The following is a 24,164-nucleotide window of genomic DNA, read 5'->3' as shown; positions in this document are numbered from 1 at the left end:
ACCAACATTATATTGCCCAAAACTTCATCGTAGCCAACATAAACACGAAAAATGAGATCAAAAAGAGGTGATCCTATGTTGCTGCAACGAGTAAATACTTTTATCAAAATCCAACAGAGGAAAATCTATGCAACATCGATGAAGTCTAGTTTTCTCCTAAATGAACCAGCCCATTCAGTGTGATCCACACTTCTCCAAGAGATATGGAACAAATATATGAAATCCAAACTTCAAGAATCAAAGTATTATAAAACGACAATCATCGCTATATGTTATACGTATGTTTTTCAAAATTTTAGAATTAATTGTAATTTACTTAAATTAGATCAAACAAGGACAAATCATTTTTGGTGCAGAAAGTTTTCCACAAGCAACATAGTGGAAACAGAGGGAGACATAACATAAAAGTAGGGAAGAGGACTCATTGTCGACTAGGAAACCATCAAAACTACACTGCTGCATTAATTAAATAAATACAAACTTTTCGGGTCACTTTACATTCATTTTACGTCTACACGTCATTTTCTGTGACTCTCTTAAATGTGAGACTCTTTTTCTTAGAGGGCTACTACCTAAGGAACAGGTCTAAAAAATTACTTGTTATGTGTTTGGAAATGAGTTTTCTGTATTTTTGTGTGAGAGGTGAGAGATAAATATTTCGACTGAATTTCGAATTCGAGATCTCTTCTTAAATTTGGGACGTCGAAAGCAAGATAAGCTGAAAGTTTCAAAGACTAGCTTAGAATATTTTTCAAGTCATTGATGGAATTTTACACTCAAATGTGGTGCACTAAGTATTAATCAATCAATTGGAACATGAAATCAGCAACAAGTTGATTTTGGCATTTTCTTCTTTATGTCCCATTGCACATTCATCCTCCCCAATCACCACCCATTGAATCCCTTCAAAATAGCATTTCACACTTCACTTTCCCTTGTCTTACAAGTCAGTGCTTTACTTTCTTCTTCCATCTCTCAATCTTGTTCTTGATCAGCCCCACCCCTGAACTCACTGCTGATGTTCTTGAAATGGGCACCTTAGCAACAACAATTCCAACAACAAGTGACATCGGTCTCGACAACATTTGCCAACAAATTCACGATTCTGTGGACAAGCCCAATGTTCTTGTTCAAATTCTCACGAGTCTAAGCCAGCTGGAGTGCAGGAAGATTAGAGAGGAATACAAGAGAATTTACGAAGAAGATCTTGTCCAAGTTTGCCAAAATACTGAGCCGGAGGTCTCGTTTCTGTCGAGTTTGATGCTCAACCCATCCGAGCGTGATGCGAATTTCGCTAGACGGGCACTTGAAATAAATGAATCCGTCGATTACAAGGCCTTGATCGAAATTTTCACGTGCCGGAAATCGAGTCATGTTATGCTCATATTGGAAGCTTATCGCTTGAAGTATAGGAGCCACTTGGTCTTGGACATTGCTGCCATTGAACCATCCCATCCATACCAAAAGGTTTGAGTGCGTATTTCTCTGTCTTCCAAGTTTAATGTTCTTCATGCCAATAATCTGACATAGACCTCTTCCAAAAAGAGGTCGTGAGTTCGATCACGTTAGAAACAAAATCTCCGACCGGTTGTAATAATAATAAAAAAAAACAATTAACGTTCTTATGGGTTTCTTTTCATTTTTTTTTAAATTTTGTAATAAGGAGCTTGCGAATTAGGACATTACAGTTGATACGTAAATGCTAAATATTCTCTAGTTTCTTATTAATCGAATCGAAACTTTAGGTGGGGTTTTTCATATTCAACAGATGTTAATGGCATTATCTGCATCACACAAGGCACACAATGCTGAAATCAGCCAACACATAGCAAAATGTGATGCAAGAAGATTGTACCAAACAGGGGAAGGGAAGGCAGGAGCAATTGATGAAGCTGTTGTGCTGGAGATTCTGAGTAAAAGAAGCATTCCACAGATCAAGCTAACACTTTTCACCTATAACCATATTTATGGCCACAGCTACACAGCTGTAAGAAACTTTTAAATGATTTTTGTGACGCCTTCCGATACTCGTCTAGTATATTGTTATTAGCATGATTAATGTCTCTTCGCTTAAAGGTTGTAATACATTGACTTTGCAGTTCCTTAAAAGTAAGGACCTTGGAGATTTTGAAGATGTAGTGAGAGTTGTTGCCACATGCATTTACAATCCATCCAAGTATTTTGCTAAGGTAGTTTGATACATTCCCATTTCCAGAAGCCCAAATTCTTTTATTTACTCTTATGTCTCATGTATGAAAAACTATATGGTAATAATCAATTAATCGTCTCTTCGATTTTAAACTTTCCTAGACACACTATGTTTATATAGAGAGGAAATTTGAGTTCTGTCTGTTTTTAGAAGATCGTTTACTGATACTAATAAGCAAATAAGAGATATATAGTAACTGTACATCAGACTTGGATAGTCTAGCTCTCAAATTAGACTCTTTTTTCTTGAAAAAAATTGATGTGGGATATTGTATGGTTGGTAGAATTTGCACGAATGCCTGAAGGGGAAGACGACAAATGATAAAGGCGCGTTGGTGCGAATTATGGTTAGCAGGGCTGAGGTAGACATGGATGAAATTAGAAGAATTTTCAAGAAAAAGTATGGTGAAGAATTGAAAATTGTTATTTGTGAATGTGTTGCAGAGGCAAATTACAGGGAATTTCTTGCTGCATTGGCTTAGTAAGGCCTCCACCTGTTAATTTATGTGGCTTATAGCAATGAAGAACATGAAGGAAAATTCGTCCGTCATTGATCTTTATATATATAGTTTTATCGATTGGATTAGTTGGAGAATTAATTCGAGTTTTTATCTGAATATTTCAATTTGATCCGTAATACAACACACTTTGAGTTTCGAAAGAACTTGAAAAGATACGAGGAACTGAAAGGGTATATTTCCCAAAAAACTTCGCGAGCTCGAGCTGAACATCTTCAAGCTCGAGGTTCATGTTCGCGAGCTTACGAGCCGAACATCTTGAAGCTCGAAGTTGGCTCGATAAGCTTAACAAACGATCTCGAACGGGTTTTTTATCGAGTTAAGGTCTGAGTAGTTCGCGAGCAGTTAAATTCGTTTACATCCTGATTTGAATCTGATTTTTGTGCAGAAAAATGATTTTCTCTTGAAGTTAAACATCAAGAAATCATATACTTCGGTTATGAATCGGCCCAAGAAAATCAATTATTAAGTGGGATTTCGATTGCTTATACAAAGAAGAAATCAAAACACAGGAAAATTAAGTGGGAATTCTTAAGCATAAAGCTAAGCAAGAATCGATTCTCTCTCAATGGGAAATCCAAAAGAAACCGCTTAGGTAATCCATCACATTATCTTTTCTCAATTATTCTTAAAATTACAACATGTATATAAATGAATTGAAGACAAAAATACCTCATGACTTTACAAAACATTCTCAACAAATAATAACAAATGGGAGGAATATTAGGTGACCAAGTGCTTGAAATTCATCCAGTGCTTGAAATTCACGAATTTGAACCATTTTGTAACTGGGAACGCAAGGAAGATCGTGACATTCTTGAAGTCCATCTCCAAGGTGATTTCTTGTGCAATGAGACAATATCGATTTATTTTAGTAACATTAAATTATATATCAGATAATAAGATTGAAAACTTAGAAATCAATAAGATTAGATTAAAGAATTTGATGTTCTACTGTAGGAAATATGGTATTCAAAGAGAAACACAGTGAGTATATTCGGATACGATTTCTAGTATTTTTTTGATCGACAAAGCTTGAAAACAGTGTTTCCACATGTAGATTTAAAAGTAGCCTAATACCTCCAAAAGGGTCCTTTTTAGTTTAGCATTTCCATGTCTGTCTACTCTCAAGTCTCATGTGAGAAATGCCTTTGATTATATTTCAAGATTTCAAAAAGGAACAGCTAAAAGTGCAAATTAGCCATCAAGGAACACTAAAGATTTCAGGGGAACGCTCAATAAGTCCATCGGTAAAAAGTAAATTCTATAAGGAACTAACAATATCAAACATCTATGATTCCTCAACAATTAGCGCAAAATTTGTAAATGGCTGGCTCCATGTTACAATGTTCAAAAGAAAACATGTGATCCCCGAAAAGGATGATCAAAAGGCAAAACAAGGATCCACCAAAGATGAAGACAAGGCACTGCCTTCAAATGATATAAGAGATGCAAATGCAAAGATAGAAGATAAATTCCGGGGGCGGAAACGGGCGGCTACAGGTTTGAAATTTGCCAAAACAGCCGTGACAGTGGCAGCTATGGGTGTGGCTGTGGCGACGGTGGTGGCTTATGTTATTTACATGTACAAATCTACCGTTGTCGAGGTTGATGATTGTAATAACTAATGATTATAAATTTGATAATTGGTTAGTGATGTACATGGTGCTTTGTGAGTTAGAGCGATCCTTATTTAGTTTTAATTAAAAATAAATGAATTTAAATTTATTCAGATTTGTTTAGGAGCATGTCTCGTATGAGACGGTCTCACGAATCTTTATCTGTAAGACGGGTCAGTCAACCCTACCGATATTCACAATAAAAAGTAATACTCTTAGCATAAAAAATATTACTTTTTCGTAGATGACCCAAATAAGATATCTGTCTCACAAATTACAATCTTTGAGATCGTCTCATACAAGTTTTTGCTTTATTGTTTAGAATTGAATTTAGGCATTATATTTTACTTCTCGATTCATATATTTTATATACTAGTAAACGAAGCATATAGAACACGTATTATTTGAAATCTTCAAATATTCTCTATGTTTGGTCAAATTTGTCAAATTCGTTAATTGAAATATGATAACAAAAATTAAAGATCAAAGTCTCATTTGTTTTCCTCAGTAAAGACTCGTAAATTTGATACACATGTTGAGCCATAAAAAATGACAAATTAATACATGTCTGTGAAATGCTTGTAATTCAAATAATACAATGTCATTTAAATGAAGATTTTATCTTATCACTTCATTATTCTCTTTTTTTTTTTTGTATTTCTTGTTTAATATGATCTCTTGATCTTTCATAAATTTTATAAAAATATCATAAAATGAGTTATAATATATATTTACATGTAAAAAAAATATGTTATTTATTCATATTATTTTGAAATTTGATTATTTTACTAACCAATTTTTTCAACGATATTCTTTAATAAAAAAATGTTATATATATTTACTTACAAGTAAAATCCATCAATCCAAACACAACATACGTGTTCAAACCCAATAAGATAGAAGACAAAAAAACGTTGGAACAAAACACCCGCAACAAAAAGGCAACATCTGAAACACCTCATTGAAACTTTTACAAGAGTTAAATCATCAAAAAACATCGTATATTTCAATCTACCTCGAGGGTATTACCCTTGTGATGGAACCATTGATTGATATTGCTTTAAAAAAATTATACCCACATTTTAAAAATCTCTTTTGCATTTTTTAGCCCCAAATTTTTCTTCTACTTTCGTTCATTTTGAATTCAGAAGTTGATCTCATGTTAATCTGATTATTCAAAAGTGATTCTAGTATTTTTGTAGATAAATAAAAAATTTTCTAGAACCTTGACCATTATTTTTTTATAATTCAAAATTATCTTTAATAATATGCAATTAATCACATCAAGTTTAAGCTCACCTCAAATCTAATTTATGGATCTGCCTCTAATTCAAATAAAAAACAGCTCATTATTCATCTATCTTGATTGAATCATACTCTTACCCTTTGAGGTGTCTGTTCTAATTATTTCTATTTAATTCAAATAAGAACTGTTATGTTTGGGTAAATTGGGTGAGTTCAGTGAGCAATTTACCGAGCCTGGTTATGTTCACTTCCTAGGAGTGCTGGAAACCGGACAGAGGGACCCCGGGCTGAGTCTTCTGCACACTTGAAAAAAAAAAAAAACTTTAGTGGGGTACCGGAAGGTTTTTCGACGTAGCCACTCCAGCGCTCAAGTCAATCAAATATTCACGAAAAGAAAAATGCGATATAGAGAGTACATAGTAAATGCTTTTGAAAAAATGTTAAGTGAATGTCCTAAATGATTAAACAAATCTGAGTATTTATAGAAGTAAAGGTAATGATGATCTTGTTTTCAGTACCCGGCTACTCTTCATGATCAAACAATTGCACATGCGCTGCTCACATGACACTGTCACTACTGACAACCCATGCTACTTTCAGTCTTGTTACATCACCCTTACATGTGATGACTGGCATGGCATAATAATGATTTCGATGCATTGTGATCCATACCTCCGAGCCCAGAATCGGTGTCTGTATCGAGATGCTAGGACAGTGGTCATGATGTGATGACACAGACAGAGTCCTTGATCCATTATCATAGTCTTCTTACACCGCTCGGTCTATGCTAGGAGCCCAAGTTTGTCAAAGTATGTGTTGTTCTAATATGTTTTTCTAGTTGTTGCATACTTGAAGATGTTTATATAAGAGCACTTTCTTCACCCAGGCTCGTTCTCGGCCCAGCCTACCTTGACTTCCTGATCCTTCTTAATCTTCTCGAGTCCCAGGGAGACTCGGGCTCTTTGCGGGGTATAAGCAAGAACGGTTTATATTTAATATAGGAAGAAATAGATTTATTTATTTAAATTTTTTTAGAAAGTACAATTATATATAAGTTTTTATATTTTGTTATTTCTCTAATGTACAAATAAATCATATTTTTATAATTTTTGGGTTAAGCATGCATTGGTAAGTATAGGTGGTCTCTTGAAAGTTCTGGTGCGTCAAACTGTTGACATTGTATCGCTTGATCAGATTAGTTATGTGGGCCATAAAAGAGTGACATCAGATCTTAACGAATAATAATGTATCTGATGAACATGACCGATGATAGGGAAATGGAGGGTTGGGATGGGTTGGAAATTTAGTGGCCCGCCAAAATTACGGGTTCCAATGGGTTGCAGGCCGACCGCTCCGTCAGTTCATTTTGACATCCTTGCGTAAGAGTAATTTGCAATGTATATGAGACAACACCAGCAGATAGACACGCACCTCTCGAACACATTGGCCTAACAGTCTGACACATTAGCAACCAAGTATGTGCATTTTGCGATGCTACAAGTATTAAAAAAATTAACATGCATATTTTTTTACCTAATGATAATCACTTGATTCTAACAATAATGATTCAATTAAAAAAACAATAACTATTTACTTGATAGATCATATCGATAATGAAAAAATATTAAAGTAAATGTTATGTTATAATATTTATTTTAAAATAAACTTCTATTTTATGATTGCATCCAGTTTTTCATGCACAACATAATATTTTCATTAGATCAACATATCATGAAAAATGAATAAGAAAATACGTATTTATCCTAGTCATTAATTTTTAAAAATTTCACTTGTGATTTTTCTATTAAAAATTTGAATTTTTTATTGGGAATTCACGACCAAAAAAAAAAATTTTTTAAAAAATATTATCATTAACTTATTGATCTTGAACTGCAAGTGTTCGAAGTAATTCTCGATTTATAAATGGAACCAACCGACGTCCTTAAGTAAACAGATGTGAAAATAAATAAAACTAAATAATAATAGTTATAAAAAATCAATATATGATCACATATAAATTTAAATGGTCATGACACGTAAATTATGCAAATCACAAATGCAAGACAAACTTTGGTTCCACCGTTTGGTTATAATAAGTATATAAGTATATAAACGTGTGTTTCAAAAAAAATGTAAATGTGAAAGTATATAATTATTAAATTTATAAATGCTTATGTATTTGCATGCACCTAATAAAATAATTAAGGGACGTTAAAATAAATAATTTGGAAACTAATGTGTATGTTCTAAGTTGCATATCAAATTTAATTGAGATAAGTCGAAGAAGATCAAGCTGTTAGAAACTCGTAAAATCTCACTTTAGTTTAGCAGCTTTTTTTACTCAATTCAATTCGTCAACAATTTTCACCCCACCTTGAAACCGTAAGATAATGCAAATAAATTAGATACAGCAAATTTAGCTACTTGTTCTGAATACAGAAATTTCAATTTCTCTTGATCAAGATACACGTCAAAATCCAAAATACAACACTTCAGAAGCGTGAAAGATAAAAAACCAAAAACAAAAATAAAAGGCCATTTGGCAGCCTACAACCGCTGAATGATTTTTCATGACAAACAACAAATTATTCGATAATGTGAAACCATTTCGTAGAAATTGAGAAACAACTAATTATAGAAACTGGTAAGTGTGTGTGGCACCTTTAAATTTGGCTCATTTAGCACTTGCAAGGTGAGTGCGAAGGAGTTTTGCAGCAGAAACCATGTTTTCGAGTGCAGGCTTCACTTCACCATACTTGCGCGTTTTCAGACCACAATCGGGATTTACCCACAAGATGTTGGTTTCAAGAACAGCAAGCATCTTGTTGATTCTGTCCGCAATTTCTTCGGTGGAGGGTATTCTCGGGGAGTGGATGTCGTATACACCAGGTCCAATTCCAGCACCGTATTTCACACCTTCACGGAAAACGGATAGCAGCTTCTCATCAGATCGGGAGTTCTCAATTGTGATCACATCAGCATCCATGTCGATGATGGAGTGGATGATGTCATTGAAGTTGGAGTAGCACATGTGGGTGTGGATCTGTAGTGTTAAAAGGATAAAGGTTTGGTAAGGGGGTATTATAGTGTTGGGTAGATACATTACAATTTTGCCTAAAAACTTGGTTTAAAACGCAAAAAATAATTTTGTACCATACATGACCATTCAGGAACAAAGCGGAACTCAGGGGAAAATATATAGTATTAAATATACATGCCCGTTGGTCGTGCATATAAGAAAGCTTCTTGCTCCAGGGTTTTTTAAATAAACTGACTCGATATCATGCTAGAAACCATTTCTTTGTAAAAAGTCGAACATGCTGACGTTTTTTAACGCGATAAAATAACTGACTAAAAAAAGAGAGGCAAATGGGACGAACCTGGGTCGTGTCCTGGACACCAGTGTTGGTGATTCGGAATGAGTGGACGGCCCAGTCTAGATAGAAAGCATGTTCAGCCTTCCTCAGAGGCAATCCTTCTCTCAGGGCGGCTTCGTCGATTTGGATCACTGTGATTCCTGCCTTCTCAAGATCCTCGACTTCGTGCTTAATGGCCAAGGCGATCTGATAGCAGGTTTCGAATCTGAGAAACAAGATATGTGAGTCAGAATACGTTTAAATAGTGACAAACAAGAAATGCCATATCTTTCCAGGACAGAAATAGACCTGGGTTGGTCGTTTCGTACGAAGGACCAGTTGAGAATGGTAACCGGGCCTGTAAGCATTCCCTTCATTGGGCGCTTGGTCATGCTCTGAGCAGCAGTGGACCAGAAGACAGTCATTGGCTTGGGGCGACTCACATCACCATAAATGATTGGTGGCTTCACACAGCGAGATCCATAAGATTGCACCCACCCATTGGCAGTGAAGGCAAAGCCAGACAATTGCTCGCCGAAGTACTCAACCATGTCGTTCCTCTGGAATTAAAATATTCAAAACATAAAGATATAGTCACAATGACTCCATAGTAGCTTCGCTTTGTCCGAACATGTGATAAATAGCTTATTTATGATCATTCCATTGGCTTACCTCTGGCTCTCCATGAACAAGAACATCAATGTCCAGCTCCTCCTGAAGCTTGACAACTTTGTTGATCTCCTCTTTGATAGATGAGATATATTCCTCCTCAGAGATCCTACAAAACGAAATGTAGCTTTAAAATATATAATCTTAAGGCTGCCGATTACAAAGTGCAGAGGAAGAGACAATCACTCACTTTTTGGCTTTGTATTCACGGCGGACTCTTCTGAGTTCAATGGTCTGAGGGAAGGAACCAATGGTGGTGGTTGGTAGGATTGGAAGGTTAAGCTTTTTTTGTTGGGCATCAAGTCTAGCACTAACATTGGTAGCACGACGATGGTCAGAGCCCTTCAAAGCAGCAGCCTGGTTTGCAAAAAAGTAGAGCAGATTGATAAGCACGAGAGAGAACTCTATCAAATGGTAAATATGCAGATGAACTACTTACAGAGTTTTGGACAGCTTCATTATTCACCCTTGGAGAGGATTTCCTGGAAGCCTGAGCAGCAGAATTAGCAGAGAAGAATGCCTGACAAGCAAAAAATAACAACCAGAGCATATTAGTTTATTCATCATCATGTTCCAGACAAAACTATAAAGAAATTGTGGAAAGACATAACAGTATAATGACGAAAAAAATTTATTTAGGAAAAAGGTTCAAATGAAAATAATTTGTCTCAATTCATATGACTGAACAGTTGTGAATTATATACCTCGTCCTTCTTTCCAGCCAGTGCCTTTGCCAAAGCATTAACTTCAACAATTTTTTGTGCAGCAAATGCGAGCCAGGATTTAATTTCTTGGTCCAGCTTAGGCTCATTCACAAGATCCACAGCAGTGTGGAGAAGGGAGGAGGAGGTGGACACAACAAGCTTGTCTGCACGAAAAGTGAGAAAATGACTCTCCATAAAAGTAAATTGATACCTAGTAAATCCAGGAGTCAGCCAATATACCCTTTCCCACAATTCCTTCAAGAGACTGCAGGGTTATGAGAGATGCATCCAGATCATTAGCCCAGATGTTCCTGCCATCAACCACTCCAGCAAAAAGGATTTTTCCAGAAGGGAATTCGCTCTTGATTAAATCAAGGGTCTTGCTACCACGGACCAAATCAAAACCAAATCCATCGACTCCGGCAAGAGAGGTGAGGGTTTTGAATGCCGCCGCAGGGACATCAGCAAAGTAAGTCTCGATAAGAACATTAAGCCCAGATAAGCTTGATTCTAATTCAGCATATGCCTTGGTGAATGCTTCCAGTTGGTGAGAGTCAAGATCCAATACAAGGGTGGGCTCATCAAACTGAATCCATGAAGCACCTGCTGCCTTCAATTCAGCAATAACTTCCCTGCAGGTATATATCCATTTATATACCAAATTGGTTCGACAATGTGATGAATGAGACTCTCAACTGGTTAAAAATTAATGTAACATGTTTTCTTACTTGTAGATAGGAAGAATTTTGTGAAGAAGAGAGAGAAGAGGGAAAGTTTTCTCAACACCCTTGGCTGGTTTAGAAAGCAACAAGTATGTAACTGGGCCGACAAGTACAGGAACGGTATCAACACCAAGCTGCGTGAAGGTGAAACCCGTCAGATGGCAGTAACAAATCAAACAAACTTTTAGTTAACCACGAGACATCAATTATGCAACGACACTTGAAATACACAGATGAGAGGGCAATGGCTGCCATCTTTTAGGAAAACACACATTTCTGTTTATTGATAAAACTAGAAACATAGAAGGAGATTTACAGAGCTCATACCGCTTTAGCCTCTTTGTACTCGTTCACAGCCTTGTGGGAAGCATATGAAAATTTCAAATCTGGCCCCAATTCTGGTACGATAAAGTGGCTGCAAAGGCAAAATAACGTTAACTTTAAAAAACATCACCAACATAAAGATGACCCGTCTAAGGCCATGAGGAGTCTTACGCATCACTTACTAGTTTGTGTCAAACCACTTGGTCATTTCCATAGCAGGAACTGAGGCATTTCCTCTTGCCATGGAAAAGTAGGTTGAGAAACCAATCTCAGTGCCACTCCAATTGTATCTCGAGGGGACAGCACCAAGCATCGCAGTTGTATCAAGTATCTGATCATAGTAAGAGAATGTGTTGCTAGGAATGTACTTGATCCCGGCATCAGACATCTGCTTCCAGATGGATGCCCTGAGGTCAGCAGACACCTTTTCCAAATCCTCCGCGCTGCTTTTGCCATCCCAGAAAGATTCCAGAGCAAACTTCAGCTCTCTCTTAGGGCCCATACGAGGGTATCCAACGATGTGAGATGCCATTTTTCTGGTTCATCAAATTCATTCAATCAGATCACGATTGAAACAGTACAACACAAATATCACATAGGTGATGCATACAATCAAATCATGTTAATAAAATTCTACATTTTAATTAAGTGAGATGCCCGACTCTATTAAACACATGGCTCACATGCATCCCGTATATCTATATTTTATTACAAATTAAAAATAAAAAACGCATCAAATGACCAAACAGGGAAAATGGCTAAAACAGATCTCACACGGATTAGACTAATCAAATCTCCACGACGATTCCACTATATGGTGGTGTTAAATCAACCACTATGAGTTCTAAGATCCAAAATACTTATTGGGAAAAAAAAAAGAAAAAATTCTAGATCCAAACACAGGAAACCATTACATGCAGGAAACCCGAACCAGGGGCACAATGCCGACAAATTTAATCGGACTACACACTCTCATTATCCACTTCAAGCAAAATCTATTCAATGCGAAATCTCAAATCCAGATCTACAACTTCCAACCCCCACCACCCTGAAACTAACTACTTATAGCCTATCCACACGAATTCCATCCCTGCCACCCGATGACAACTCCTTACTAAAGCCACGTCAGCGCATTACCTGCATCGAGAATACAAAACCCACAAAACCGACATCAAAATGTGTTAAAAGATTAGGACTTGGACCTATTTCAACCAGACCGGCCAAGCCCATATTTCCAACTTGACCACGAGATAGGTGGTCTGAGTTCTGGTAACAGAATAAGATTGAGAGCTTATTCAAACCCAAAAGCTAGTTCAAAGGTAAGGATTGTCGTCTCATAACTCTATCCAACCGATTTGGAATCGAATTCAATCATCACGCAGGACACAGAAAGTGAATGAAAATCACAGCATCAAAAACCACATGAAAACAAACAAAACAGAATCTCACCAATAGATCTAAGCGAAACGTTGTAAAAACCTTCAAAAATGCAATTCTAAAACCACAAATCTACCAAAAAAACCACAAAATCGCGAATCTAATAGCAAAAAAAAAAGGACTCCACAGAACGAACGAACGAACGAAGACGTTCAGCAAAAAAATATAAATACAGAAGAGGAATAGAGAGGGACAGGAAATCCATACTTTTCGGGGAAATGGAGACGGGAAGCGGTTGAATTGAGGCGTGGGAGACGGAGAGAATGGGAAGACACGAGTTTGAGGAGCATGCTGATGAGATTATTTATAGACGCGATTAATTAACAAAAATGAAATCTTCATATTTTTATTTTATTTTATTTTATTTTACTTGTAGTATTCGGTGAAATTTTGACGGGGGTAACTGGGTGACGCGCGGTTACTGAGGCGCGTGCTTTATTTAAACTGTTTGGGGATCGTAAATCGAACAATACTTATTGTTTTCTTTTATTTAAACTAGTATTAACATGTGTGTATGCACGAGATGATATTATTAAAATTAATTATTATAAAAATAATAGATATTTAAATTACAAAAAAATAAAATAATTATAAAAAATAAAAATAAAACTATTTTTTCGCTATTTTTGAATAATTTTCTTAAATAAAATGTATGTCGATTAAATTTTTTGGCTGATAATCACTATCATATATCAAATTTTAGATTATGTTATCCTAAGACAACGACATGGTGCTTATCATGTTTAGTGTATTGATGTCGACCACCAACCTAAATACATATTTAATTTTTTAATTTTCAAGAAGTTATATATATTGTTATTTTTTAACATGTGATAAATAAATTTTTTTAAATCAAATTCAATAAAATTAATGAGAAAATTTTTTTTCAAAATTCAGTAACTTCGTCTAAATCATCATTCAAAAATAATTTTGTGTAATGCTACGTGTTTGACACATTTGAAAGATAACAACAATTGTTTCATCAGTATCTTTATCCAAATAAGTTGTCCACAAAATCTCTCCATAATATACGCAACAACCTGTTATTCTTAAAAGAAGTGAAATATGTGATTGTGAGTAAATTATGTATAAACCAAAAAAGTTATTTTATTAACATTTACTATATGTATTCTAAAACGATGCCAATAAGTTTTATAAGGTATCCTCTAATAAGATGCTTACTTTAGAATTGGTTTAATCATTTTCTTTACTGGGCATTTTATACTACCATGAATCCGTGAACTTTGTAATATAGGAAAAAATTATCACATGAGTAAATGCGTAATAATTAAAGTAGAGTTTTTTCCATAAGAAGAACGTTCATGTCAAAATTACTTACTAAAAAAATACAACATTTAATTAGTTTATTTAATTTTTCTTAATAAGAAAGTTCACGGGCCATATAGATTGATTTGACGACTTATTTTTTTGTTGACAAAAACTTGTGTCTCACGGGTCATATTTTGTGAGATAGATTTCTTATTTGGGTCATCCATGAAAAAGTATTATTTTTTATGTTAATCGTATTATTCGTTATTGCGAATATCGGTATGGTTGACCCGTCTCACAGATAAATATTCGTGAGATCGTCTCACAAAATACCTACTTTTTTTTGTTTTATCAGAAATATAGTTTTAATTCAAATATAGCAAATCAATTAGTATTTATATTTCACAATATGGTGTTATCAATTCAGTCCAGTTCAATATTGTGGGGTAACTGAACCACAACAATTTTGTATAATAACAAAAAATGTCAATTTTAGTAACATATATGGTGGGTAACTGTCCGCATATCGTTTTTTAAAACACTGATAATGTATGTAATGAGATGTGATATTTTTTAAATTTGTATCTTTATTTCAATCAATTATAGTCGTGTAAGTTACAACAAGGGCCATCGTCTCAGGGTCCGGCCCTCATAGAGGCCCAAAAAAATCTCATGTTGTTGAGGTCTGCGCCTAAATAGTATGTGCATTGAACATTTAAAAAAAATTGGTCATTGACTCATTGAAAACATGATTAAATACAATGATTGTGTTCATTGATGATTTAATCAAATTATGTAGAGCCCAAACAATAAAGCTACACGGCTCATTAATTAAATTTTTAGAAATTTTATTCATAAAATGGTAATGTTTGTCCAATATATTTATTATTTTATCTTGTGTCAACTCGTGTGTTAAACTTTTATATTTTATTTGTCGATTATTTGGCATCTTTTCTTAAATTTATGTAGTTGGACCCATTTCAAAAAATAAAACACAAAAAATTATGATACTTATCTATTTTACATATCTTTATTTTTATTTTCTTGAATAAAATATTATATTTATTATTTAAAACAAATCATATATTTTACAATATTGGTTCATTATATTTATCATTTTGTATTTGGATAGTTTATATTGATAAATTTCAATTTTAGCAACATATTTTACAATTTTTGCCAATTTCAATCTTTTTCCAATATAATTATTCATATGACACTGCATTACGTTAGAGCCATGTTGATGTTGTGACGCAAGAAGAAAAAAATCGCAAAGAGATAAATATATAACTCGTAAATTATATTTTCCTTATATCTATTATTTGGTTATTTTTAATATGCAAACTGAGTTTTACGATTATTTATCACACCAAGATTTTTTTTAACATATCGCCTCAGGCCCTGTGAACCACAGGTAAGACTCTGGTTCCAACGACCAATATTAGTCGTTCTTGTCAAAATCATTATTAAATTTTTATAATTATGTTATTAAACACATATGCATGTCACAAGATATTTATTAACTATATAACTATAAAAATTTATCAATAATATTAATAATTTAGTTACATGATTTTGATTATGTTATTGTGCATTAATTGTTCATGTTGGATAGAGCAATCGAAATATAATGTCTGTGTTGCTGCACGATTTAAAACATTCGAGTTGCACTATTACCTTCAGCTATAATTTTTGATAAAGTGGCAATAATTCGATCATACAATTGTTATTAGACCCAAAGTAGCAATAATTCGATCCTACCTCTAGTTATAGATTTTGGTAAGGTGACAAACACTCGATCTTAAAAATTAGAATAACTAAAATTGATCGTCATTACATCATTACAAATCTACTAATGATTAAACAAAAAATAAATAAATAAAAACGTTATAGTCAAATACATAAAAAAAATTTAAAATTGACATTTTATTTGTTATCTATTTATGTTATGTTCAATTTAAACTCAGATCCAATTTTCGTCGAGTAAAGCTATGAGTTGAGTTTATATTAGACCAAACTTAATATTCGAGTAATCGAGTTTTTATCTCAAATCTAACAAAAAATGTAGAGGTCGAAATTTTTTCATCGTGATTATTATTTTATGATAGTAGAGGTCAAGTTTTATTCGAAGTGAGAGGTACTCTAATTTCCTTTAACTATTTACCTGTGTAATATTTGTTAGAGTGCAAAGTCGGTCTGCCACGCGCCCCATGAATCCCTGGGGAAAACAAGGTATCAGGGGGTAATTTTGACAAAGTAAAAAAAATTGGGATCGTAACTCGTAAGAGTTGGTTGGTGACTTCGGTGGCAATAGTTGGTAGGAATGGCGGCATGCCACGTGGCCCACCCTCCAGATTTCGGCAATGCGACAACTCAATTACCATAAATGCCCTCCATTCGATATCAAATTACCACATAGGAAAATGGGATCGCCATCCCTAAATTTGCATCGTTCTTTCTTTTAAAAATTTGTTAAAAACACGCAATTTATTTTTTTCCATCTAAAAATAAATTTTTTTTAAAAAATAGAAAATAATTTATTATTAATAGCAATAATAAAAATCAAATAAATATAGATAAATCGAGCCTCGTGAATAGAAAATTAAAATAAATAGTTGGAAATAACTCTTTAAAACGCTATAATGTAGATATGTGAAATTACTGAACCTTAAATACTCTAGATGACGGCTAAATTATATTTTATGCATCACTTCTATTTATTTTTTAACATATACTTAAAAAAAATTACATAAAAAATTAAACGATATTTTTTAATTGATATTTATAATGAAATTAAATAACAGAATGTGTTAGTCGGTGATAAAAAAAGAATAAATTAAATGTGATAGTATGTGCACAACATGCTTCAGTGTTATTATTTAATTTAAATTCTATTTTCATTTCTCTGTTTATTTTGTTCAATTTTATATATATAGTATTGTAACCATTTTCAGACACGGAGCTAGTGGGGGGGTGGTGGGGGGCAGTCGTCCCTCAATTTTTTCAAAGGCTAAGGTACTATAAATTATTTTTATTTCTTTCTGAAATTTGTTCTTACCCCTCTTAAAATTTTTAATATATTTTTCTCGTTTCCTAATTTTGTTTTTCTGATTCCTTCCCTGACAATTTTTATTTGTTCATATATATTTAACCGATATTTGGTCGTGCTTGCGTCATTGACAGGGGCGTAGCTTCATTAAGAGCCCAGCCTAGTCTCCAGATTAATGTGTATATATAATTAATAGTTATGTATTTTAGGAATTTTAGTCACTGAGCAAAATTTTTATACATGAATTTCTATGAGTTTTAAATAATCTAGCATTTAAGGTTATTCTATATCTCTGTGGTTATCTTAATTTATATATTTACTCATTCNTATGATTTTTAAAATTTATCTAGTTCATATTATACAAAATATTAAAAAAATTAAAAAATACATTAAATAATATTTACATTTTAAATTTTCAGCCCACCTATTTTAAAATCTTGGCCACGCCCCTGGTCATTGATATTATTTGATTTATTCCTTCTCTTTTTCTAATATTCAAAAACGTAATTAAGAATAATCGTGGTGCAGCATGCTAAATGCTTACCAACAAGTTGACTATGTTTTGAGTTCAATAATACATAGTCAAATAATTATTTTCGCATTATAATTTATTAATCCCAAATAAAATCATGAAATATTAATACATTATAAATTTTTTAACATAAATTTACATTGGATATATTTTTAAGTCCTGGAGTTTAATCAAATATGAATTAGATTGTAAATAAATATTGTCAGATCCCTAATTAAAGTAAACCCGACCAGATTTGCAGATTCATACTACGATGAACTCCGGAATATCGCATTATATACTCCTAAGGGCCTAAATGGACAATTCCCGAACATTGCTTCTATATAAATAATAGATTAAAACATTGCTTCTATATAAATAATAGATTAACTCAAAGCTATATTTGTTCGAGAATTATAACTACAATCCGAATCTTAACTTGATTGAAGTTAATATTTAAACTCAATACAAATAAATCGAATTCATGTTCTAAATTGCATAGCAAATTTAATATATTGAGATAAGTCGAAGAAGATCGAGTTAGAAACTCGTAAAATCTCACTTTAGTTTAGCAGCTTTTTTTACTCAATTCAATTCGTCAACACTTTTCACACCACCTTGAAACCGTAAGACAATGCAAATAAATTAGATACAGCAAATTTAGCTACTTGTTCTGAATACAGAAATTTCAATTTCTCTTGATCAAGATACACGTCAAAATCCAAAATACAACACTTCAGAAGCGTGAAAGATAAAAAACCAAAAACAAAAATAAAAGGCCATTTGGCAGCCTACAACCGCTGAATGATTTTTTCATGACAAACAACAAATTATTCAATAATGAGAAACCATTTCGTAGAAATTGAGAAACAACTAATTATAGAAACTGGCAAGTGTGTGTGGCACCTTTAAATTTGCTCATTTAGCACTTGCAAGGTGAGTGCGAAGGAGTTTTGCAGCAGAAACCATGTTTTCGAGTGCAGGCTTCACTTCACCATACTTGCGCGTTTTCAGACCACAATCGGGATTTACCCACAAGATGTTGGTTTCAAGAACAGCAAGCATCTTGTTGATTCTGTCCGCAATTTCTTCGGTGGAGGGTATTCTCGGGGAGTGGATGTCGTATACACCAGGTCCAATTCCAGCACCGTATTTCACACCTTCACGGAAAACGGATAGCAGCTTCTCATCAGATCGGGAGTTCTCAATTGTGATCACATCAGCATCCATGTCGATGATGGAGTGGATGATGTCATTGAAGTTGGAGTAGCACATGTGGGTGTGGATCTGTAGTGTTAAAAGGATAAAGGTTTGGTAAGTGGGTATCATAGTGTTTGGGTAGATACATAACAATTTTGCCTAAAAACTTGGTTTAAAACGCAAAAATAATTTTGTGCCATACATGACCATTCAGGAACAAAGCGGAACTCTGGGAAAATATATAGTATTAAATATACATGCCCATTGGTCGTGCATATAAGAAAGCTTCTTGCTCCAGGGTTTTTTAAATAAACTGACTCGATATCATGCTAGAAACCATTTCTTTGTAAAAAGTCGAACATGCTGACGTTTTTTAACGCGATAAAATAACTGACTAAAAAAAGAGAGGCAAATGGGACGAACCTGGGTCGTGTCCTGGACACCAGTGTTGGTGATTCGGAATGAGTGGACGGCCCAGTCTAGATAGAAAGCATGTTCAGCCTTCCTCAGAGGCAATCCTTCTCTCAGGGCGGCTTCGTCGATTTGGATCACTGTGATTCCTGCCTTCTCAAGATCCTCGACTTCGTGCTTAATGGCCAAGGCGATCTGATAGCAGGTTTCGAATCTGAGAAACAAGATATGTGAGTCAGAATACGTTTAAATAGTGACAAACAAGAAATGCCATATCTTTCCAGGACAGAAATAGACCTGGGTTGGTCGTTTCGTACGAAGGACCAGTTGAGAATGGTAACTGGGCCTGTAAGCATTCCCTTCATAGGGCGCTTGGTCATGCTCTGAGCAGCAGTGGACCAGAAGACGGTCATTGGCTTGGGGCGACTCACATCACCATAAATGATTGGTGGCTTCACACAGCGAGATCCATAAGATTGCACCCACCCATTGGCAGTGAAGGCAAAGCCAGACAATTGCTCGCCGAAGTACTCAACCATGTCGTTCCTCTGGAATTAAAATATTCAAAACATAAAGATATAGTCACAATGACTCCATAGTAGCTTCGCTTTGTCCGAACATGTGATAAATAGCTTATTTATGATCATTCAATTGGCTTACCTCTGGCTCTCCATGAACAAGAACATCAATGTCGAGCTCCTCCTGAAGCTTGACAACTTTGTTGATCTCCTCTTTGATAGATGAGATATATTCCTCCTCAGAGATCCTACAAAACGAAATGTAGCTTTAAAATATATAATCTTAAGGCTGCCGATTACAAAGTGCAGAGGAAGAGACAATCACTCACTTTTTGGCTTTGTATTCACGGCGGACTCTTCTGAGTTCAATGGTCTGAGGGAAGGAACCAATGGTGGTGGTTGGTAGGATTGGAAGGTTAAGCTTTTTTTGTTGGGCATCAAGTCTAGCACTAACATTGGTAGCACGACGATGGTCAGAGCCCTTCAAAGCAGCAGCCTGGTTTGCAAAAAAGTAGAGCAGATTGATAAGCACGAGAGAGAACTCTATCAAATGGTAAATATGCAGATGAACTACTTACAGCCTTTTGGACAGCTTCATTATTCACCCTTGGAGAGGATTTCCTGGAAGCCTGAGCAGCAGAATTAGCAGAGAAGAATGCCTGACAAGCAAAAAATAACAACCAGAGCATATTAGTTTATTCATCATCATGTTCCAGACAAAACTATAAAGAAATTGTGGAAAGACATAACAGTATGATGACGAAAAAATTTATTTAGGAAAAAGGTTCAAATGAAAATAATTTGTCTAAATTCATATGACTGAACAGTTGTGAATTATATACCTCGTCCTTCTTTCCAGCCAGTGCCTTTGCCAAAGCATTAACTTCAACAATTTTTTGCGCAGCAAATGCGAGCCACGATTTAATTTCTTGGTCCAGCTTAGGCTCATTCACAAGATCCACAGCAGTGTGGAGAAGGGAGGAGGAGGTGGACACAACAAGCTTATCTGCACAAAAAGTGAGAAAATGACTCTCCATAAAAGTAAATTGATACCTAGTAAATCCAGGAGTCAGCCAATATACCCTTTCCCACAATTCTTTCAAGAGACTGCAGGGTTATGAGAGATGCATCCAGATCATTAGCCCAGATGTTCCTGCCATCAACCACTCCAGCAAAAAGGATTTTTCCAGAAGGGAATTCGCTCTTGATTAAATCAATGGTCTTGCTACCACGGACCAAATCAAAACCAAACCCAGCGACTCCGGCAAGAGAGGTGAGGGTTTTGAATGCCGCCGCAGGGACATCAGCAAAGTAAGTCTCAATAAGAACATTAAGCCCAGATAAGCTTGATTCTAATTCAGCATATGCCTTGGTGAATGCTTCCAGTTGGTGAGAGTCAAGATCCAATACAAGGGTGGGCTCATCAAACTGGATCCATGAAGCACCTGCTGCCTTCAATTCAGCAATAACTTCCCTGCAGGTATATATCCATTTATATACCAAATTGGTTCGACAATGTGATGAATGAGACTCTCAACTGGTTAAAAATTAATGTAACATGTTTTCTTACTTGTAGATAGGAAGAATTTTGTGAAGAAGAGAGAGAAGAGGGAAAGTTTTCTCAACACCCTTGGCTGGTTTAGAAAGCAACAAGTATGTAACTGGGCCGACAAGTACAGGAACGGTATCAACACCAAGCTGCGTGAAGGTGAAACCCGTCAGATGGCAGTAACAAATCAAACAAACTTTTAGTTAACCACGAGACATCAATTATGCAACGACACTTGAAATACACAGATTAGAGGGCAACGGCTGCCATCTTTAAGGAAAACACACATTTCTGTTTATTGATAAAACTAGAAACATAGAAGGAGATTTACAGAGCTCATACCGCTTTAGCCTCTTTGTACTCGTTCACAGCCTTGTGGGAAGCATATGAAAATTTCAAATCTGGCCCCAATTCTGGTACGATAAAGTGGCTGCAAAGGCAAAATAACGTTAACTTTAAAAAACATCACCAACATAAAGATGAACCGTCTAAGGCTATGAGGAGTCTTACGCATCACTTACTAGTTCGTGTCAAACCACTTGGTCATTTCCATAGCAGGAACTGAGGCATTTCCTCTTGCCATGGAAAAGTAGGTTGAGAAACCAATCTCAGTGCCACTCCAATTGTATCTCGAGGGGACAGCACCAAGCATCGCAGTTGTATCAAGTATCTGATCATAGTAAGAGAATGTGTTGCTAGGAATGTACTTGATCCCGGCATCAGACATCTGCTTCCAGATGGATGCCCTGAGGTCAGCAGACACCTTTTCCAAATCCTCCGCGCTGCTTTTGCCATCCCAGAAAGATTCCAGAGCAAACTTCAGCTCTCTCTTAGGGCCCATACGAGGGTATCCAACAATGTGAGATGCCATTTTTCTGGTTCATCAAATTCATTCAATCAGATCACGATTGAAACAGTACAACACAAATATCACATAGGTGATGCATACAATCAAATCATGTTAATAAAATTCTACATTTTAATTAAGTGAGATGCCTGACTCTATTAAACACATGGCTCACATGCATCCCGTATATCTATATTTTATTACAAATTAAAAATAAAAAACGCATCAAATGACCAAACAGGGAAAATGGCTAAAACAGATCTCACACGGATTAGACTATTAAACACATGGCTCACATGCAGCCCGTTTATCTATATTTTCTTGCAAATTAAAAATAAAAAACGCATCAAATGACCAAACAGGGAAAATGGCTAAAACAGATCTCACACGGATTAGACTATTAAACACATAGCTCACATGCAGCCCGTTTATCTATATTTTCTTACAAATTAAAAATAAAAAACGCATCAAATGACCAAACAGGGAAAATGGCTAAAACAGATCTCACACGGATTAGACTAATCAAATCTCCACGACGATTCCACCATATGATGGTGTTAAATCAACCACTACGAGTTCTAAGATCCAAAATACTTATTGGGAAAAAAAAGGAAAAATTCCAGATCCAGGAAACCATTACATGCAGGAAACCCGAACCAGGGGCACAAGGCCGACAAATTTAATCGGACTACACACTCTCATTATCCACTTCAAGCAAAATCTATTCAATGCGAAATCTCAAATCCAGATCTACAACTTCCAACCCCCACCACCCTGAAACTAACTACTTATAGCCTATCCACACGAATTCCATCCCTGCCACCCGATGACAACTCCTTACTAAAGCAACGTCAGCGCATTACCTGCATCGAGATTCCAAAAACCACAAAACCGACATCAAAACGTGTTAAGAGATTATGACTTGGACCTATTTCAACGAGTCCTAGGTGGTCTGAGCTCTGATAACAGAATAAGATTGAGAGCTTAGTCAAACCCAAAAACTTGAGCAAACTTGAGCAAACTAGCTCAAGGGTAAGGATTGTCGTCTCATAACTCTATCGAACCGATTTGGAATCGAATTCAATCATCACGCAGGACACAGAAAGTGAATGAAAATCACGGCATCAAAAACCACATGAAAACAAACAAAACAGAATCTCACCGATAGATCTAAGCGAAACGTTGTAAAAGCCTTCAAAAATGCAATTCAAAAACCACAAATCTACCAAAAAAAACCACAAAATTGCGAGTCTAATAGGAAAAAAAAGGACTCTACAGAGCGAGCGAACGAACGAACGAACGAACGAAGACGTTCAGCAAAAAAATATAAATACAGAAGAGGAATAGAGAGGGACAGGAAATCCATACTTTTCGGGGAAATGGAGACGGGGAGCGGTTGAATTGAGGCGAGGGAGACGGAAAGAATGGGAAGACACGAGTTCGAGGAGCCGGCTGATGAGATTATTTATAGACGCGATTAATTAACAAAAATGAAATCTTTTTATTTTTATTTTATTTCATTTTATTTTATATGTAGTATTCAGTGAAATTTTGACGGGGGTAACTGGGTGACGCGCGGTTACTGAGGCGCGTGCTTTAGGATATGTGGATCGTAAATCGAACAATACTGATTGTTTTCTTTTATTTAAATTGATTTGACGACTTATTTTTTTTGTTTTATCAGAAATATAGTTTTAATTCAAATATAGCAAATCAATTAGTACTTATATTTCACAATATGGTGTTACCAATTCAGTCCAGTTCAATATCGTGGGGTAACTGAACCACAACAATTTTGTATAATAACGAAAAATGTCAATTTTAGTAATATATATGGTGGATAACCGTCCGCTTATCGTATTTTAGAACACCGATAATGTATGTAATGAGATGTGATATTTTTTTTATCTTGTATCTTTATTCGAATCAATTATAGTTGTGTAAGTTCCAACGATCAATTTTAATGGTTCTTGTCAAAATCATTATTAAATTTTTATAATTATGTTAT

At 35.1% G+C, this 24,164-nt stretch overlaps 4 protein-coding genes across 8 annotated transcripts; 2 read left to right on the top strand and 2 right to left on the bottom strand.

Moving 5' to 3' along the window:
• The first annotated feature begins 703 nt into the window (after positions 1 to 703).
• On the top strand, positions 704 to 2,872 carry LOC140962387 (uncharacterized). 2 transcript variants are annotated; one of them, XM_073421372.1, is made up of 5 exons: positions 704 to 1,467; positions 1,769 to 1,987; positions 2,100 to 2,189; positions 2,493 to 2,570; positions 2,653 to 2,872. In XM_073421372.1, exons 1-5 carry the CDS (start codon positions 1,030 to 1,032, stop codon positions 2,707 to 2,709), a joined length of 882 nt encoding a protein of 293 aa, XP_073277473.1. In that variant the 5' UTR covers positions 704 to 1,029; the 3' UTR covers positions 2,710 to 2,872. The 2 variants fall into 2 exon arrangements, with proteins under 2 accessions (XP_073277473.1, XP_073277392.1); XM_073421291.1 differs by having other exon boundaries at positions 707 to 1,467; positions 2,493 to 2,872.
• Positions 2,873 to 3,145: 273 nt separating this feature from the next.
• Positions 3,146 to 4,404, top strand: LOC140962295 (uncharacterized). The gene is made up of 2 exons (XM_073421188.1): positions 3,146 to 3,561; positions 3,894 to 4,404. The coding sequence occupies exons 1-2, from the start codon at positions 3,438 to 3,440 to the stop codon at positions 4,352 to 4,354; spliced, it is 585 nt and encodes a 194-aa protein (XP_073277289.1). The 5' UTR covers positions 3,146 to 3,437; the 3' UTR covers positions 4,355 to 4,404.
• Positions 4,405 to 7,996: 3,592 nt separating this feature from the next.
• Positions 7,997 to 23,624, bottom strand: LOC140985174 (5-methyltetrahydropteroyltriglutamate--homocysteine methyltransferase-like). Of its 4 annotated transcripts, none has more exons than XM_073452959.1 (12): positions 23,525 to 23,624; positions 11,548 to 11,901; positions 11,369 to 11,456; positions 11,048 to 11,175; positions 10,560 to 10,951; positions 10,320 to 10,483; positions 10,055 to 10,135; positions 9,806 to 9,972; positions 9,619 to 9,724; positions 9,256 to 9,506; positions 8,971 to 9,172; positions 7,997 to 8,633 (listed from the first exon to the last, which is right to left on the bottom strand). In XM_073452959.1, the coding sequence occupies exons 2-12, from the start codon at positions 11,895 to 11,897 to the stop codon at positions 8,265 to 8,267; spliced, it is 2,298 nt and encodes a 765-aa protein (XP_073309060.1). In that variant the 5' UTR covers positions 11,898 to 11,901; positions 23,525 to 23,624; the 3' UTR covers positions 7,997 to 8,264. The 4 variants fall into 4 exon arrangements, with proteins under 4 accessions (XP_073309060.1, XP_073309045.1, XP_073309066.1 ...); XM_073452944.1 differs by lacking the exon at positions 23,525 to 23,624 and adding an exon at positions 13,010 to 13,132; XM_073452965.1 differs by lacking the exon at positions 23,525 to 23,624 and adding an exon at positions 12,815 to 12,950.
• LOC140985198 (5-methyltetrahydropteroyltriglutamate--homocysteine methyltransferase) lies at positions 18,265 to 23,655 on the bottom strand. Its single transcript, XM_073452977.1, has 12 exons — positions 23,525 to 23,655; positions 21,831 to 22,184; positions 21,652 to 21,739; positions 21,331 to 21,458; positions 20,843 to 21,234; positions 20,603 to 20,766; positions 20,339 to 20,419; positions 20,090 to 20,256; positions 19,903 to 20,008; positions 19,540 to 19,790; positions 19,255 to 19,456; positions 18,265 to 18,918 (listed from the first exon to the last, which is right to left on the bottom strand). The coding sequence occupies exons 2-12, from the start codon at positions 22,178 to 22,180 to the stop codon at positions 18,550 to 18,552; spliced, it is 2,298 nt and encodes a 765-aa protein (XP_073309078.1). The 5' UTR covers positions 22,181 to 22,184; positions 23,525 to 23,655; the 3' UTR covers positions 18,265 to 18,549.
• Between the last annotated feature and the right edge of the window lie 509 nt (positions 23,656 to 24,164).

The sequence above is a fragment of the Primulina huaijiensis genome, chromosome 1, assembly GCF_012295235.1.
Source record: "Primulina huaijiensis isolate GDHJ02 chromosome 1, ASM1229523v2, whole genome shotgun sequence".
In the NCBI taxonomy this organism is placed as follows: Eukaryota; Viridiplantae; Streptophyta; class Magnoliopsida; order Lamiales; family Gesneriaceae; genus Primulina; species Primulina huaijiensis.
The sequence above is the reverse complement of the archived record's forward strand: the minus strand, read 5'-3'. Positions and strand labels throughout refer to the sequence as shown.